Here is a 16,751-nt window from a genome sequence, read left to right on the forward strand (position 1 = left end):
ACAGATAAATGATATTGAGAAAAATTTTTATTTCGAAATCGGATAAGAATCTGAATGAAAATATTAATTAATTTTGTTTTGTATTATATAAATCCAATATATATAAAAAAATTAGTGTCGAAGCAAAATGTAGAGCTAAACAATATATTTGTTTGAATAAATATGAATTGAAAATTTGTGCCGATGTGTTTTTTTTGTTGTTGTTGTGTAAAATGATTGAGGAAAATATTGGTGATGTTTTTGATTAAATAGATTTTCTTTCGAATCAGTTTTGATTCGGATTTCATTTGATTGGTGTGACTAGAAAAAAAATGTCCATAATTTAGTCCGAAAAATTTTTTGTTTATTGTTTAGTATACAATAAATTCGGTGTCTATTTCAATTTTTAAGACCAAAGGACGGGTAAACATTTTTTTAGCTGTTATCGTGTTGAGATCACAGTATTCCATGAAAATAGATAATTTTTTTAAAAAATAAATTTAAATGTATGAATTAATGTAGCAAATAAGTAATTATTAAGTGGTAATAGCTGACAACATCATTCGTTCCTCTTCCGATAGATCCAGATTTCCTCTAAGAGTTCGTCGCACTATGTGAAGAAAAAAATAAATAAAAAACAAACATTTGTCAAATTATTTCATTTTTGATTATAATAACAGAAAAAAAACATACAAGATTTGCGTTCTCCATAACGAGCTTTTCGTCGATTTTTTTCCTGAGCTCGAACAGGTTGTTGAGTTGTTGATCGCACCAAGCTTTCAAGTATTTCATCATCAGCTTCACCATAAGATTCAACATGAACACTATGTCGGTATGTATGTATTCCTCTCACACCTGAACCATTTCCATTCATTACAAGATTATTCATCGAACCAGTCGATGGACGCCTAAGTTTTGTTCCAGGCAAAGTACCCCATTTTGTAACGTTGCCATTATCAACTTGTGTCTCGCCACCAGTAGTGAGAATTCGTTCCAAATCAGATTCGGCCTGTTCTTTGGCCTTAAATTTGTCCATCTGCTTATTCGAAAAAAATATTCATCATTTAAATCATTATTAACATTGCTAATAGCATTGATAAATACCTCAGTAATCATTTTGCCTCTGGTTTTATTTCTTTCACGATGATTTGCTTTTTTCTCAATCTGTTCTCTAACTCGTTCACGAGTAGTTCGATATTCTAAAGCGAATTCGCTTATAATTTTCAACAAATGATTCGGTTTGTTCTCTTTGATTGCGCTTGAAGGCATTCCCAAGAAAACAAGAAATTTTTTGAATCTATTCATCACACGACGATGTATAATTTCTAATACAATAATACGTTGAGCACAATCAGCCAAAAATTCTGACATTTTATTCTTCATCGGGCTTGATCCATCAAATTTCGAAATTACCTTAAGATGTTCCCAAGATTGTTTACAATCTTGTTCCATTTTGTGAAGATTTTTTCCTAAATCATCAAAATCCACTTTAGAAGCACGTGATACTGCTCCTAATTCAGAGTAAAGATTTGAGGTATTTGGATATTTTTCCATAATCATTTGAGCCAAATGATGTAACAAAGAATGCTTATGAATAGTATCTTTAATCTCTGGTACTTTGGCTAGGTAATCAATTTGAAATCCTTTCACTTCGGATCCATTCAAAAAACTTCCAATTGATCGTAATGTTCCGAGTATAATTTTAAACGTTTCACTTTTTTCAAGTTCATGAATAGCCTGTTTTAAATCCATTAATGGTTCGGCTACTTCTCGTTCCATTTGTTCGTAATCTAATCTAAATGCCCATAAACGAAGTCTAGCCTCGAGAGCAGTGATTGATGATAGTGTCATCAAAAAAGATTCAGCTTGTCCTAATGGTATATCCGGATTATTCATTTCAGCTTCCATAATTTTATTTTTTTCCTCTTCCGTAGGCATCATAGTTGTTAAAATTTTTTCAATACCTTCACGATTCATGATCGATTGATCCATTTTGAGTATAGCCGTTTTGATTGTCCTAGGAGGAGGTAGTTTAGTCATGCCTATATTGATCGCATTGGAACGTTTGGTGTCGAGCACAAGAATTTCATTCTTTTTATTTGCATCTTGGGTTTTCTGTTCACACAAACAAAATAAAATACAAAAAATCAAAATATTAAAAATTTAGAAAACAAAAATACGCTCAACATTAATCTTACATCGAATCCCTATCAATTAGAGAGATTGACAATAAGTAAATTAATAGTTTTTTAGCAGAAGCGTATTTTTTATAGTTATTATGAATGAGCCACGTTAAAAGCCATCAGATTCACGAATTTGTGATCGAATTTATAATTAGTTAGAATGAAAAAATTGATCGAAAAGCATTTGAAAAGGATATTATTATTTAACTTAATTTTGATGAAAAAAAACTTACCTTGTTCATTAGTTCTTTGGTACGACTTTCAAAAAGAGTTTCTAATTTCTCGGTATCAACTGGTACATGTTTGATTTCATCCCAAATAGTTTTTTTCTTGATTATTCGACTTAAAAGTGATTTATCTTCTTTAACTTCTTTCCAAAATAATTTAATCGTTTTTTTGTTTTTGTTTTGTGATGATTTAGGATCCAATGGAATCGGTGGTGATGGTGTATTCGTATTTCGACCATTATTAATCGAAGACCAATTACCTAAACCGGGTCCATTAAACCGTGGTAGCGGTGGTGGTGGTGGCAGAAAACCACCAGATGACATTGGTGGTGGTGGTGGTGGAGGTAGAAAACCCCCAGATGACATTGGTGGTGGTGGTGGAGGAGGAGTTGAACCATTTAATGATAACAAAGGTGAACAATTGGGACCGATACCATTAGCGGTTGGATTACAGATATCAGTGTCATCATCGTCAACAAGATCTGTGAAATCCATATCATTAATGACTAGAGGGCGAGACATTTGATTGACCAACTGTTCCCATTGAAGATATTCAAAATTATTGGTAAATTTATCAGTTATTTGTTCTTTTTGGTGGATTATTTTGGGAACAAGATTCGTGTCTGACTGTGTGGTCTGTTGAATAAATTTTTCTTTCAAACATTTGACTGATTCGGCTGGTTTATTCAGATTAAGGAGATCATTGATAACAGTAGATGAAGGAGAAACTATATCAATTTTTCCATTACCATTCCAAAGTCCAGTAGTTGCTGTTGGAATTGGAGCTGGAGGCTTTATATAGTTGGGCGATTTAGGTGCATCATCTCCATTTGTTTTTCCATACATTAATGATAACATCCAGGTTTTTCTTTCTTTTAAACTTGGTTGTCGAGATAATCCAGAAGATGTATCGCCATTTTGAGGATGATATCCATTATTCAAGACAGATTTTTTGGTAGTCTCCCATAAATTGAACGATTCTTGTGAACCATCAAAATCATGAGGTTTCAACATTTCATCCGATGATTCAGTGTGATTCGAACTACGACTGTTTAAATCCAAACTACGATCAGTGTCATCTTCATTACTATCTATCGAAGGAGAATCGAAATTTTTAAGCGGATCGATCAAAGTTGCTGCTTTGGTGTCTTCATTACTGACATAACTGCCATAACTAGCATAAGAACCGTACGAATCGGCACTGCTACATGAAGAAATACTCGAACGCTGATTGTGGATTTCATGTTCTCGAGCTAAACTTTTTGAACGAAAATCTCGTTTCTTGAGATTGATATTAATTTCATCAAATCCATTTGATACCATTGAAGGATTGACATTTGGTGGTAAATTGTAAAAACTTTTCTTATTATTGAAGGTTGGATTCAAGGATGTTGATGATGAAATTGACTTGTTATTAAATCGACAAAATTGTGCTGTTCCATTACTTTGGCTATTTTTGATGGGAAAAGATTGTTTAACAATATCAATCGAATGACGTTTACTTTTACGACGGTCTTCATTGTTAGCGCTTGCTTTTCTATTTCGAGGAGTATGTCTAGAATCGAGTGGTAAGCCATCATTACCGTCATCATCACCATCTTCAAGTCTTAAAACAGCTTCATAGATTCGGAACTGCTGCAAAAGATCACGATCTGTACCATGTTTCGACATATAATGTTGAATAATTCGTTCGATGCCTTGTTCTTCCAATGCATCACAAACATCGTAATAAGTATCTTGATCCGGTATGCCATTCAATGTTTTGTTGATTAATGTCATTGAAAAGATTAATAGTTCGATATCGGCTGAATCTTTTTCATTTAAAATGCTCATTATATTGTTCCATGGTTTAACACCTGTTGAATGATAAATAATTTTTGATCAAACATTTTTATTCGGGAAATTTTATAATTTTATCATACTCTATTCATACCTCGTTCATTGTCAATTTGATGGATGCTATTGATCAATATCAGACAATTACTATCAACATACTCGACAAAAACTAATAATAATTTAAGAGCAGTTTTAACCACCAATCGATACTGAAAATGATAAATATTTTTTTTTTTGTTGTAGTAAAGTAATAACATAAAAATAGATGAAAAGATTAGCTTACTTCTGAAGAGATCAACGAATAAAGCCATTGTATGGTTTCCGGATGTTCGATCACACCATTCATACCATCAACATAAAGCATGAGTTGGCCAAGTGCTATTGTAATAAAAAATAAATTGTCGATATTATCATCATCATAGATAATAATAAAAGGAATAATTTACCTCTGAGTATATAGTTCTGATAGTTTTGATCAGCTTCGGATCCAACTTTGATTAAACAAGCTAAACCATCATTACGGACAAATTCGTGTACTAGATCTTTGTCATCCTAAATATTAAGAAAAAAATATATGAACCATTAAACAGATTGAACTTATCGATGATCATCATTATTGCTTACCTGAAATATCTGTTTTAATGAGAACAATGCACGACGTAATTCCCTTCCTGAAGAATTTAAAAGTTTTTCTGCAATAAATAAGAGAAAAATAATGAATTATTAGCAAAATGAGAAATTTTAGCAACAAAAAATCATTATAGAATATCCATCTATCCTGTTCCGGATAAATTCCGTGACATTGTTTTATCAACATCATCATCATCATTCATTACATTTTGAAAAAACGATTGGCCTAGCTACAAAAGATGCTAATAAGCAAATGGTGTTAATTAGCCAAATCATCAGCCATAATGTGTTTTAGTACAGAAAACAAAATGAAAGTAAAAAGAAAGAAAAAAATTTCCGTAGATCATGATTTCTTTATCATCAAACATTTTAATATTAATCTAAAACAGACTATTAACACACGATTTGTTGGACGACCTGTGAACAACAAACTCGTGCAATATGATGACAAGGTAATTATTAATGTTTTAAATCATTATCATCATAATGAAATGAATCAGATTCGCAAATTTTTTTTAATCCGAAAATGTTTGGGTCAACAACGTCAATCATCATAAACACTGTGTGCAATAAATTCAGATGATCAGATAACTTTTCGTGCAATAAATTGTTGTTTTGGTTTTTTTTTGTTGTTCTCAATTCGTTTCAATATCTATGTTTTGGCAAACATTGTTTTTTTTTGTGTTGAATCAAATCAAATTAAACACTCTAAATCTAGGATATAAGAATCATTGAAAATCCTAGACACAATAGAATCACACAATAGAAATTTATTATTAGAAAGAATAATAAAAATTAATCAATGATATTTGTAACCAATGAATCGAAAAACCCAAAAATAATACACAAGTACAACAAGTTACCATTTTTTTTCTTAGCTAAAATAATTTCAATTATATCTTATAAACTTATTGATAATAATGATCGAAAACAGAAGACAATAGTTTTTGTTTACCTTAATGATGAACAATTTTGCTTAGCTTAGATTATATCAAACAACCGTTTTTTTATGACAAAATTAATTGTTTTGGGAGATCAAATGGAATTATTACAAGGAAAAAATAAATCATATAATCATATAGAATGAGGAAATTTGATTAACAACGACGACGACGACGAAAAAGAAAAACTAAACGAATCTAATATTCAAAAATGGTTATATGATCAATAAATTATCATACATATCAGTTGATCTAGTTTAATTTATCGTTTATGAATTGGAAAAAAAACAATCTGAACGATCATATATTTATTCATCAACAATACAGTGTTGTTTTTTTTGATCAATTATTCATCAGATTGATTGATCAGTATCATTATCAGTTTATTGTTGTTGTTTTCTTTTTGTTCAATAAAATTGATCATAAAATTCAATTAAAGCTATGTTAGATAAAAGAAAAATATTGTCCATTAATTTTAATCGCACGTTTAATCTTGGCTAAATGTTTGATGTGTGTTGTTGTTGTGGATAAATCTTAACTCGTAAGGTGATTTGTTCATTATTTGTAATACGATATCCATTTTTCGATTGTTTATATTTCTGTTTTTTTTTGTGTTTAGTTCAAGTAGCAACCATCGAAAATGAATGATGAACAAATGGGCAAATAAATCAAAAAAAAATGGGAAAAAATCTGATTCAATTTGAATGAAAATCAGGATGGATGTGGGAAAAAAGCATAAAATGAATGTGCACCATAGTTTTTTTTTGGTGTGTTCATACATAAAACACCTTCATTCATTCACCATCAATATTTGATATTTTGTTATCATTTTGAAAAAAAACAAATTGGACATTCCATTCAAACAACAACAACAACGAAGATGATGAAAAAAAAATCATGGATACCAAGGTATTTTTGAATTGAAATGAAATGATCATCATCATCAACAACAACAACATTAACAACAGGTTAATTTTATAGCTTGAGTATTTTGTATTGGTGTTGTGTGTACGCGATGCGTACACATAAAGATTGTGCATCACCTAAATAACGACGCTTCCAGAAAAGAAACATTTTTTTTCGTTTGTTGTCGGCATGCTATACACAATATCGTGAATATAATACGGATTCCAAATGTCCGACTAACCTATCGAAGATGATTATTTAATGATAAAAATGATAATGGTTGATATTGGTGCAAGGTAATAGATTTGAAAAATTGATTAGACACTATAGTTCTAGCAATCTAGATTGAATCATATTGAATACAAATGATGATGATGATGAGAATCAGAATAGTAGACAAGGGAAAATTTCAAAGAAAAAAATTATAAAATGATTGATTTTATCAGTTTTTTTTTCAACATTGTTCTTTGATTGTAACCATCCAATTTCATGATGGAAAGCATAACGAACAATGTGGCTATTTTTTTCCATCTGGTTGAAAGAATTGATTTGATTTTTTTTCCCAAAAGTCTTTTGTGTAAAATAAAAAAAAAATGAAATGAAATTTGATATTGTTCAAGCATCATAGTTCGTAATATATTTACGAATGAAATGTGTCGAGGAACAGGAAGCTTAAACAAGAAAAACAAACAAACAAACATATCCGATAATGAAACAAAAAAAAAAATAGTGAACATTTCTCATAACAAATCATTGTGTGTGTGTCTAACATTCATTAAATCAAATTTTAAGTGCCAATGGTAATTATCTTGACTACTAAATCATATCATAACAACACCCTGAACAATTGAACGACAAAATGTTTTCTTTTTTTTTGAAAAATGATTGTGATTATGAATGAAAAATTGAATGAATCAAGCGAGAAAAATAAAATAGAGGAAGCACAACTTGTTAATTAAAAATGCGTATCATACATTATATATTTCACATAATAAACTAATGAGAAAAAAGTATGAAAAATATTGTAAACATACACATTTTTAATTCATGAATTATAAAAAAAAATCTTTCTTGTCCATCATTCACATTAACATAAATAAATGTAGTCCTATAAAACAACTAAAAAGACATTAATCTTCATTCATAATGATCATAAGTATTATATCGGTGATCATATCGGATATTATTATTATGTTTGTCGATATTATTCAGGAAAAAAATACTGATCATTTTAGAAATTGTATCAATCAATCAATCAATCAATAATAATAATGATCAAGAAACATAAAATGTTTGTATAAATGTGATTTTTTTTACTAAATAATGTACACTACCCGAACTGACAAACATTAAATAGGTAATCGATCATATATTTAACCATCATGATCATATGATGATAATAGTAATGATTATGATGATGATGATTATCATGGTCTTCGATCATCAAAAGAAAGCTTATTAAACTGGAAAAAAAGACGACGACAACGATGATGATGATGATGATGATAAAAATGACATTTTCGACAGCACGACCCTAGTTGTAATTTTTCTTTTTTCCTTATCAATTTTAACAGAATAAAACGGTATGATGATGATAAATAATACCCGGCTGTTGATGATGTAAGAACGATTTGATTCTATCTTTTTACTGATAAGAGTCACATTTCATTCAATCATCAGATTGATGATGATGATAATGAGAAGATACATTGATGAGAATATAATTAATAATACTAATCAAAAAAAAAGAAGAGAATGAGTATATCGTATGTTTTTTTTTCTTCTTGAAAACTTAAAAAAAACTTTTCATAAGTATAATAGTGACCCGGTCAGCAGGGGTATTTGATCATATTAACATGTTTGTGATTTAGATCAAATATTTAATTGATTGGCTTTTAAATAATGAAGAAAAGAAACTTAAATAATATGGATTTTAATAGTGGGAAATTTTTTTTTTTTAAAGAGAGAATATCTGATCAAATAGAATGAATTTATTTATTTTGTTTGGAAAAAAAAACTTTTTTTTTGTTTTGTTATGTTTTTCGAATTGAAATAAAGAAAATGATGAATCATTGATTGAAATAACAGGAATTGCAGGAATAAAAAGAAAAAAAAATTTGAAATCCACTTACCAATGATAGCATGAACGCGTACCGATAATTGTGTTCGTAAAATGACGGCATTTTTGCGACTGTTTAGAAGAAAGAAAAATAAACAAAAAAGGAAAAATTTAAATTTAGTAATTTTAAAATATTTTTTTTTTTTTGACAACAAGATGATTTAAATTTCTAATATTATTATTTTGATTTCTGCTAACATGATAACCGAGAAAAAAAAATATCGTCAATAGAAAAAAGTCTATATTGGGATTCTAATAACATCACCCATTCGAAAATTTAGCCATTACCTTCCGCATCATTAAAGGTCGCATCACACACGACAAGTATGAAATGGCCTTCAGGTATATGGCAATGAGTGTGTGTGTGTGTGTGTGATGAAAAAAGGAAACATGTTTTCTTTTTCTTTTTTTTACCGTTCAATCTTGCCAGAAAAAAAATTGTCTTTGACATTAGGAAAAAAAACTACAAGGTGGACATATCATCCGAATCCAATCATTCGGTTGGAATAAAGCAATTCATCATCATCATCATCGTAATATTTGATTTTTCTTCTCTCTCTCTCTCTCTCTCTCTCTCTCTTTCTAGATGTTATCTAACTTTAATAATGATTTATGGTTTAATATTATCATTATTATTATTACTATTATGAAGTATTGATTGTATCGATAATCGACATTAAATTACCTTGAATGAATGATAATGATGAAATTATTTTATAAAAGAAAAATTGATTGGTATATATCGAATCATGTTCATCATCATCGAATGTGATAAATGATTACAAATACAGATTGGTTGAATGAATCGATCGAATATAAGAAAAAGAGTAATAAGCATTTAATTGTAACTATCGACTATCAACAACAACAACAAAACACGACAAAAAAAATTCCATGTTAGAAAATAACATTTATTGTCATATGAAGATGATGATGATAATAATGATAGACAAAAAAAAATAAAGGTAATGAAAAACAAAGGAATCGGTTGTGTTTTTGTTCATCATCTTGATGATGAAGAGGAAGATGGTGTCTCCCTGTGATTTAACCCATTGGTCAACCGGTTTTGTTTTTTTTTCTACTGAAGTTTTCTTTCTTTTGTCCAAGATACAAAATATAATATTTTTTTTTGACAACAAAGAGTAACGATTTAAGTTCAAAAGTCAAAAGGAAATAGCAAAAATAATAAAATCGTCATAAAGCCAAAATTTTCTGGTTGTGATGAATGTTTGTGTATGTGTATTATATATCAGGTCATTGGCCGGATTTGAATCACATTCGAATAGAGAATAGCAATCTTCTTTTTCAACAAAAAAAAATTAAAGTGTTCAACTGGTGACGACTATCTATCTATCTATCTTATTATATTGTTGTGTACGTATTTACCACATTAAACACCAAACTATCATTTATTATTGGCTTGATTTCATGTAACAAACCTATAGTTGTGAACAAAAAAAAAATTTGGTGTCCGTTGAAGCGATTCAACAACAACAACAACAAAAACGAAATTAAAACCAACGTTTAGAATGTATTTTTTGTTCTCCACAATGATCACCATTCGAATCCATATATTTGTTGCGTGAGAATTTTCAAAAAAAAAATTTGGCTTATTGCTGGTGTGAATAATAATAATATTTGAGAATGTGCCAAATGATTATCGAAATCAATAAACATTTAACGGGATTTCTACATTTCTGGGCCGTCATATAATTCCAATGATTATGATTAGTGTGTTCCGGTTTCAATGAAAAAAAAGAAACATCATAAAAATTTTTGATCCATATCAAAAACTATGATCACACATATAAATGATGCCAAATCAAAAGAAAACAAATTTCAATAAAATCCTATCCTATCATCATTATCATCTACCGATATAATTTCACATGACCCAATAGCAACCGAAAACAATAGCAATACCATTAAACATTGTTACAGATAGGAAATGAAATGAAAAAAAACGTAAGGGAAAATGTTCAAGTTCATGAACGTTAGCCAAGCAAACGTCACCGAACACAGATGAATGTGATGAGTTTATTTTTCTTCCAATGATCTATGAATTTATGTAGATATAAGTGATGATCGAGATAATGATTTGTTTGCATCATCACGGTGTTGATGATGATCAAGTAAATGGACGATATAAAAAAAACAATGATCGTTTGTGGTCAAAAAAAATATATGGAACAATCAAAAAAAAAAATATGGATCAATTATTTGATGGCCATCGTTATAGGGAATTGTTAATTTTCAAGTATGGCCAAATAAAAAGAAAAAGTGTGGAAAAAATGATGATGATGATGATGATAATCATCCATTCATGATAAAATAAAACAATCCATAACAATATATTGATTGATACAATGAAGTATTTCGAGTGTATCTGATATTTTTTTTCCTTTTTTCTCACATCTTAAATATGTACGTATGTTCGTTTCATTCATTCATTCAGCTGTCCGCCAAAAGGTTTTTTTTCAAATATATTATTGGCACCTTGAACACCTTCATCATCATTCATAATTATCATCATCGTTTAAAAGGGCATGATAAATATCATCATCTATACGATCAAGGTAAAATTTATATTGATCACTTGACATTTGCTGTTGTTGTTTTTTTTTCAATATTCCAATGGATGAAATTATTAGAGGGGAAAAAATCCCAATAAAATGGATTAGCATTTTTTTTGTTTGTTTGGCATCCATGCTGTGTTTTTTTTTCGACAATTTATCCCTTTCATTCGTTTTGTTTTGTCAAATGACAAACAAGCCAAAACAAGATCAATACAGTCGAAATAAAAGAATTTTTAATGTGAATAATTAAAATCTATTAAAATATTGAAAAATAACAACAACAAACAAAAATGTAAAAAGTTGAATACAACAAAATGAGCAACAAATAAAAAAAACTCTTATGAATTAAAACATCGTTTTGAAAAAGTATATGCAAATACATTTGGACAGAGCATGGATTTTTTTTATTTAGAATGGTGTTCAAATGTTGTTGTTGTTGTTGTTATTGGCGATGAAAAATTGACCCAATAATATGATTAAATCGTTTCTCCAGTCAGTCAGGTATAATGTGTGAGAGAATGTTATACAGATTTGTTTTCTTCCGAATAAACATTATTATTTACAATTTATATATTAATATAATGGTCATTCTGTCACGTTTTTTTTTCTTGTTCGTTTGTTTGTTTGTTTGTTAGCAAACTTATCGATAATCATAATATTAGCATCAGGATTTCAAATGAAATAAAATGATAGAGAAAAAACCGTTACAATGATAATTCGTTAGGAAATTAATGATCATAAAATGATGATTAGGAAAAAAAATGTGGTGATTCACAAATGATCATCATATTTGTGTTCATGAAAATCATATATCACTATTTTTTTTCTGAAAAAAATAACAAAACTGTACCAAACAAACATTAAAACATTTTCAATATATTTGTGTGTCGTAATTTTAATATTTATCCTAGATTATACAATACAATGTAATGTTTATGATGATGATGATACCATTTATTCGAATAGAAAATAAATGACTTTTTTAAATATATATAGAGTTTTTTCCTGGCCATCATAATCTATTTGATTATTGATGATGATAATCATCATTGTGGTCATGGGCGCAATGTTATTTTTTTTCGCTCCCCAGAGAGTTATGTTTGTAAGCAAAAGAAAAAAAAAGGGTGAACTATTCGAATAATCAACTTAGTGTTTGTGTGTATGTATGTTTGGAATTTTATCTAGGAGTGATAACAATAACTTTGATTGTGAAAAAAATATATTTTCACATATATATGGTTAGTATATAGACTTTCTATTTATACTGATCATTCACCCATCAATTGGTTATAACTATAATCATCATCATCTTCATAATCATCAAGAAAGATGATCATTTTACATTTTTTTTCATCTATCATAATGTTTTTTTTGAAGAAAGAAAAAACTTTATGAATTTTTGATCAAGGTTACTCTATTTCTAAATATATTATTATTATTATTATACAAGTAGTTTTAAGGTTGAATTTTGTTTGTTTGAAATTTAAATTTCAAAGATATCATCAAGAAAGAAAAAATAATAATCTAACCTCATTAGATATTAAATAGTGAATAATCGATTCGAAAATGATATGATTCAATCATTTTTTTTCGAATGATCAGAAAAAAATCACCTTATAAGATTATCATCATCATCATCATTTCGATCAGATTACTATCATGAAAAAACTTGGAATGATTTTCAATTATATTTATGTTCAATGAACATATTTTCATGGTATGAAAAAAAAAGAAGAAAAGAAGCAGAAAGGGGAAAAAGGGAAATGTTTTTTTTTCTTCTAAAAATGAATTCAAAAATACAATAACAACAAGACAATGTGATTGAAATAAAATGAAAAAAAATCTTTCTTGATTTTTTCCCCAGTTATTACATTTTGTATAATAATGAATGAAAAAAAAATATTTTTGGAATTTCAAAAAAAAAAAAAAATTCAATTCAGAACGAAAACTGACAGTGAAGCGTGAAGAAGCAAACACACACACAAACCAGGTAGAGATTCAAACGTATAAAAAAAGGGAAGAAAATTTTCTATAATCAAAAAACGGATCGAAACCTGATAAGCGCAAACGAATTGTCAAAATTGAATATATAACTGGACGCACACGTCATATTATAAGATGATATGACGATAAAGTCCAGGAATATGACACATATAATGATGTATTTTTTTTTTTTTTTTTGTACAATTCATGCAGAGAGAAAATCATTCAAGCTCGATCAATCTTTTTTTTTAAAAAAAATTATGTCTTCGATCATCTAAAAGATCAAATTTTTTTACAACAATGAGTAGAAAGATCAAATCAATGCAAAAAAAAAAATCAAATCAAATTGAATCAAAATTTCTTACCTTGATAAAAAGCCATCAAATTCTTCATTTTGTTCATCAATATTCATCTCCAGATCGATATAATTTCCATATTCACATTCATTTGTTTCGATATTGTATTTATATAATTGAAATGTACAATCTTCGAGCTAGATATAGATTTTTTTTGAGGAGAAATAAAAGAAACAAAAAAAATTTAAAATTAAATTTTGAAAAAACAACAATTGAATTAAATTGAAAAAAAAATATTCGAAAAAAATCTAATTTGTACGAGAAAAAAAAGTTCGGTTAAAAAATTCAATGAAACCAAGTTAATTGAAAATTTTGAGTATCTTGAGAATCAAAAACAAAACAACAAAAAAAAACCCAATGAACCGGTTTACTTGGATATTTTCGTTTCGCTTTCTGTGATCATCATCAAAATTATTATTATCATCATTTTTTTTTTTTTTTTTTTGTTCTTCATCTTTAAAAGTTCTATTTTTCCCATCATTTTAAACAAACTACCCTAACCTGACATGTGAAAAAAATCGTATAAATTAGGTGAAAGCGACAACAAGTAATTTTTTTCCAACTTCAAAAGGATTTTTTTTTAATATTATAAGTTAAAACTAACATGAATTTATTAGGCAATCTTTTGTATCAGGCTGTACCAAAAAAAAAAGAAAGAAAGAAAAGATCAAAGGCTAAATCAAATCAACACATCTTATCGTTTTTTTTTGCGTAAAGGATGTTTGTCACAAACAAAAATACGGTTTCGGCTGCCTGTGTTTTATATATTAGATAAAGAAAAATAAATAATATTCATCACATACACACCACTACTCAAGCTGATTATCTATTCTCAAAGATTGGATTATATATTAACAACATTCGAAACGAATCGAATCGTTTGCCTTTGACCTCATCCGATCTGATCTGATCGCAGAGAGGAAGGAAAAAAAAATCCGATATAATCATCTAGTTTTGCAATAAATTTCTATGTTTTTCTTTCCCTCTTAATGATTGTGATTGGATTTGATTTGAACATCTTTAACAATTACGATGAGGAAGGATAAATGCATACGCACAAATTATTGAAAAAAAATAGATCCGTATTTTATTGTCGCCATTCGATCAACCACCACCAATCATTTATAATCAAATTCTTCATTTTGTGTGTCCAGCAATACAAAAGACCACATTTTTTTTGTTTGTTTGTTTGTTTGATTCCACCAAAATCACTTTATACACATGGAACACATAATTTTTTTAAAAAAATTTTTAACTAAGGATAAACAAACAAATCTGGTCAAATCTGGTGAATAAAATCACATTCAAAAATATTTTTGTTATTGACCATGATCTTCTTTTTTTTCCATTTGGACAGCACAGAAAAAAAAACAAGCACAACCAACCAACAAATCAACAAACATGACCGATAAAACAAATTTATTCAAAAGAAAAAACAAATAAATAAAATAAAAAAATGTGAATTCCGAAATCATGATGATGATGGCCAACCAAAATATTGTTTATTATACGAATCTGACCGAAGCAAGATTGTTGAATGAAAAACTGTTTTTTTTTTATTTTCCCGCATTTTTTTTTCGTCGAATGTTTTGAAAAAAGCGTGATGTTAATTAGAGTTGAAAATCAATGTCATTATTCAAAGTTTGAATTTTGTTTTTTGTTTTTCGTTTACCCACTTATCCATTTTACATAACTGATTTGGAATTTAGAGTTAGATTTAGTGGATAACTAACTATCATCTATCCTAACCATATAGACAACTGAAGGGTCTTTTTTATATGTCATTTATATTTATTCATTTTTTTTTGAAAAATTTCAAATTTCGTTCACTTTTTTTTAAGTTTTCATCATAATAATCATAGTTATTCTTTTTTTTTGGTACCGATAGATAAAATGGTACAAACAAATCAAGCTAATCATGACAATCAAATTAGTGGTGGATAGTTGAAAAACAATACACTAAATATCCTTTTTATAAAATGAAAAATCCAGGCCGAATATTAAAAATTCAGTTAAGTAATGTTTTTTTTTGTTGAATGATTATGATAAATATACAAGATGATGATCTATGAAGAAATATGGCATAATAATGAGACAGTCAAATCGGCTGACCAACCAACTAACCAACGATTGACTTAATACAACGGTAAAAAAGAAAAAAAATACCAAGATAGCCAGAGGATATACAACGACGACGATCAATTCAACAAACAGAAAAAAAAACGGTCTGTCGGTTCTAGTCTAGATCACCAACAAGTCATTTGTATATTTTGGTAAAATTTATTTTTTTATTTTTTTATTAAGGACATCTAATGGTCTTTCTCTCTCTTGCATTGACCAATGTTGTTGCTGTTGTTGTTGAAGAATTTCTACTTCCTACACTCAAAAGTCTATGATGAGAAAATAGCACCAAAAAATTGATGGTAACATTGATGATATTTTTTTGGAGAGAAAAAAAAACATTGAGGGGTATGAAATTGAAGATTGAAGATGATGGCTAATGAAACGAGTTATCAATATCAACATAGGAACATAATCCAAAATAGACAGAATACTATAAGAGAGAAGAAGCAATGATGGGTAGTAACATTCATGAAACATTCATTGACATTGACATTCATTCATTGATATGACATTTAATTTGTATCTGGAAATTTCATAAGGGAAAACGCCAACACACACATACACACAGGTAAACACATTACAAGAAGTACTATTAATTAAACGATATTAGAAAATCAACAACCGACACACACAATAAATTAAGGTGACATTATTCAGGAATGGCTTCTTCCTATTCACCTACATATCTACGAAATTTTTAGCAAAATCAAAATCGATTTTCATTATAAAAACATTTAAGATCAAATTATATGCATCAAACACACAAAAAAATAACGGAATTTTTATCCTTATCATTTTTGGGAAAATGATTTAATGTCATTTTGTATGCATAGATTTGTTTGTTTGTTGTTTTTTTCTCCAGTTTATAAATAAAAATCATTGGATGAACAA

The 16,751-nt window shown here is 28.4% G+C and overlaps 1 protein-coding gene across 1 annotated transcript in view; it reads right to left on the reverse strand.

Annotated features, from left to right (window-relative positions):
• Nucleotides 1-9: 9 nt before the first annotated feature.
• Fhos (Formin homology 2 domain containing) overlaps nucleotides 10-16,751 on the reverse strand; it is a 34,002-nt gene continuing 17,260 nt past the window's right edge. The window contains exons 3-12 of the mRNA XM_027338725.2: nucleotides 13,746-13,873; nucleotides 8,835-8,893; nucleotides 4,850-4,917; nucleotides 4,672-4,777; nucleotides 4,509-4,603; nucleotides 4,323-4,434; nucleotides 2,396-4,245; nucleotides 1,084-2,094; nucleotides 673-1,015; nucleotides 10-589 (exon numbers count right to left, since the gene is read on the reverse strand). Coding sequence (XP_027194526.2) covers nucleotides 516-589; nucleotides 673-1,015; nucleotides 1,084-2,094; nucleotides 2,396-4,245; nucleotides 4,323-4,434; nucleotides 4,509-4,603; nucleotides 4,672-4,777; nucleotides 4,850-4,917; nucleotides 8,835-8,893; nucleotides 13,746-13,873 — 3,846 coding nt within the window. The 3' untranslated portion in view covers nucleotides 10-515. The remainder of the gene's footprint in view (nucleotides 590-672; nucleotides 1,016-1,083; nucleotides 2,095-2,395; nucleotides 4,246-4,322; nucleotides 4,435-4,508; nucleotides 4,604-4,671; nucleotides 4,778-4,849; nucleotides 4,918-8,834; nucleotides 8,894-13,745; nucleotides 13,874-16,751) is intronic.

Source organism: Dermatophagoides pteronyssinus, unplaced genomic scaffold (genome assembly GCF_027571235.1).
Source record: "Dermatophagoides pteronyssinus isolate colony J.1.1.1.1 unplaced genomic scaffold, Derpt_VIB-CSIC_2022.12 sq0001, whole genome shotgun sequence".
NCBI lineage: Eukaryota > Metazoa > Arthropoda > Arachnida > Sarcoptiformes > Pyroglyphidae > Dermatophagoides > Dermatophagoides pteronyssinus.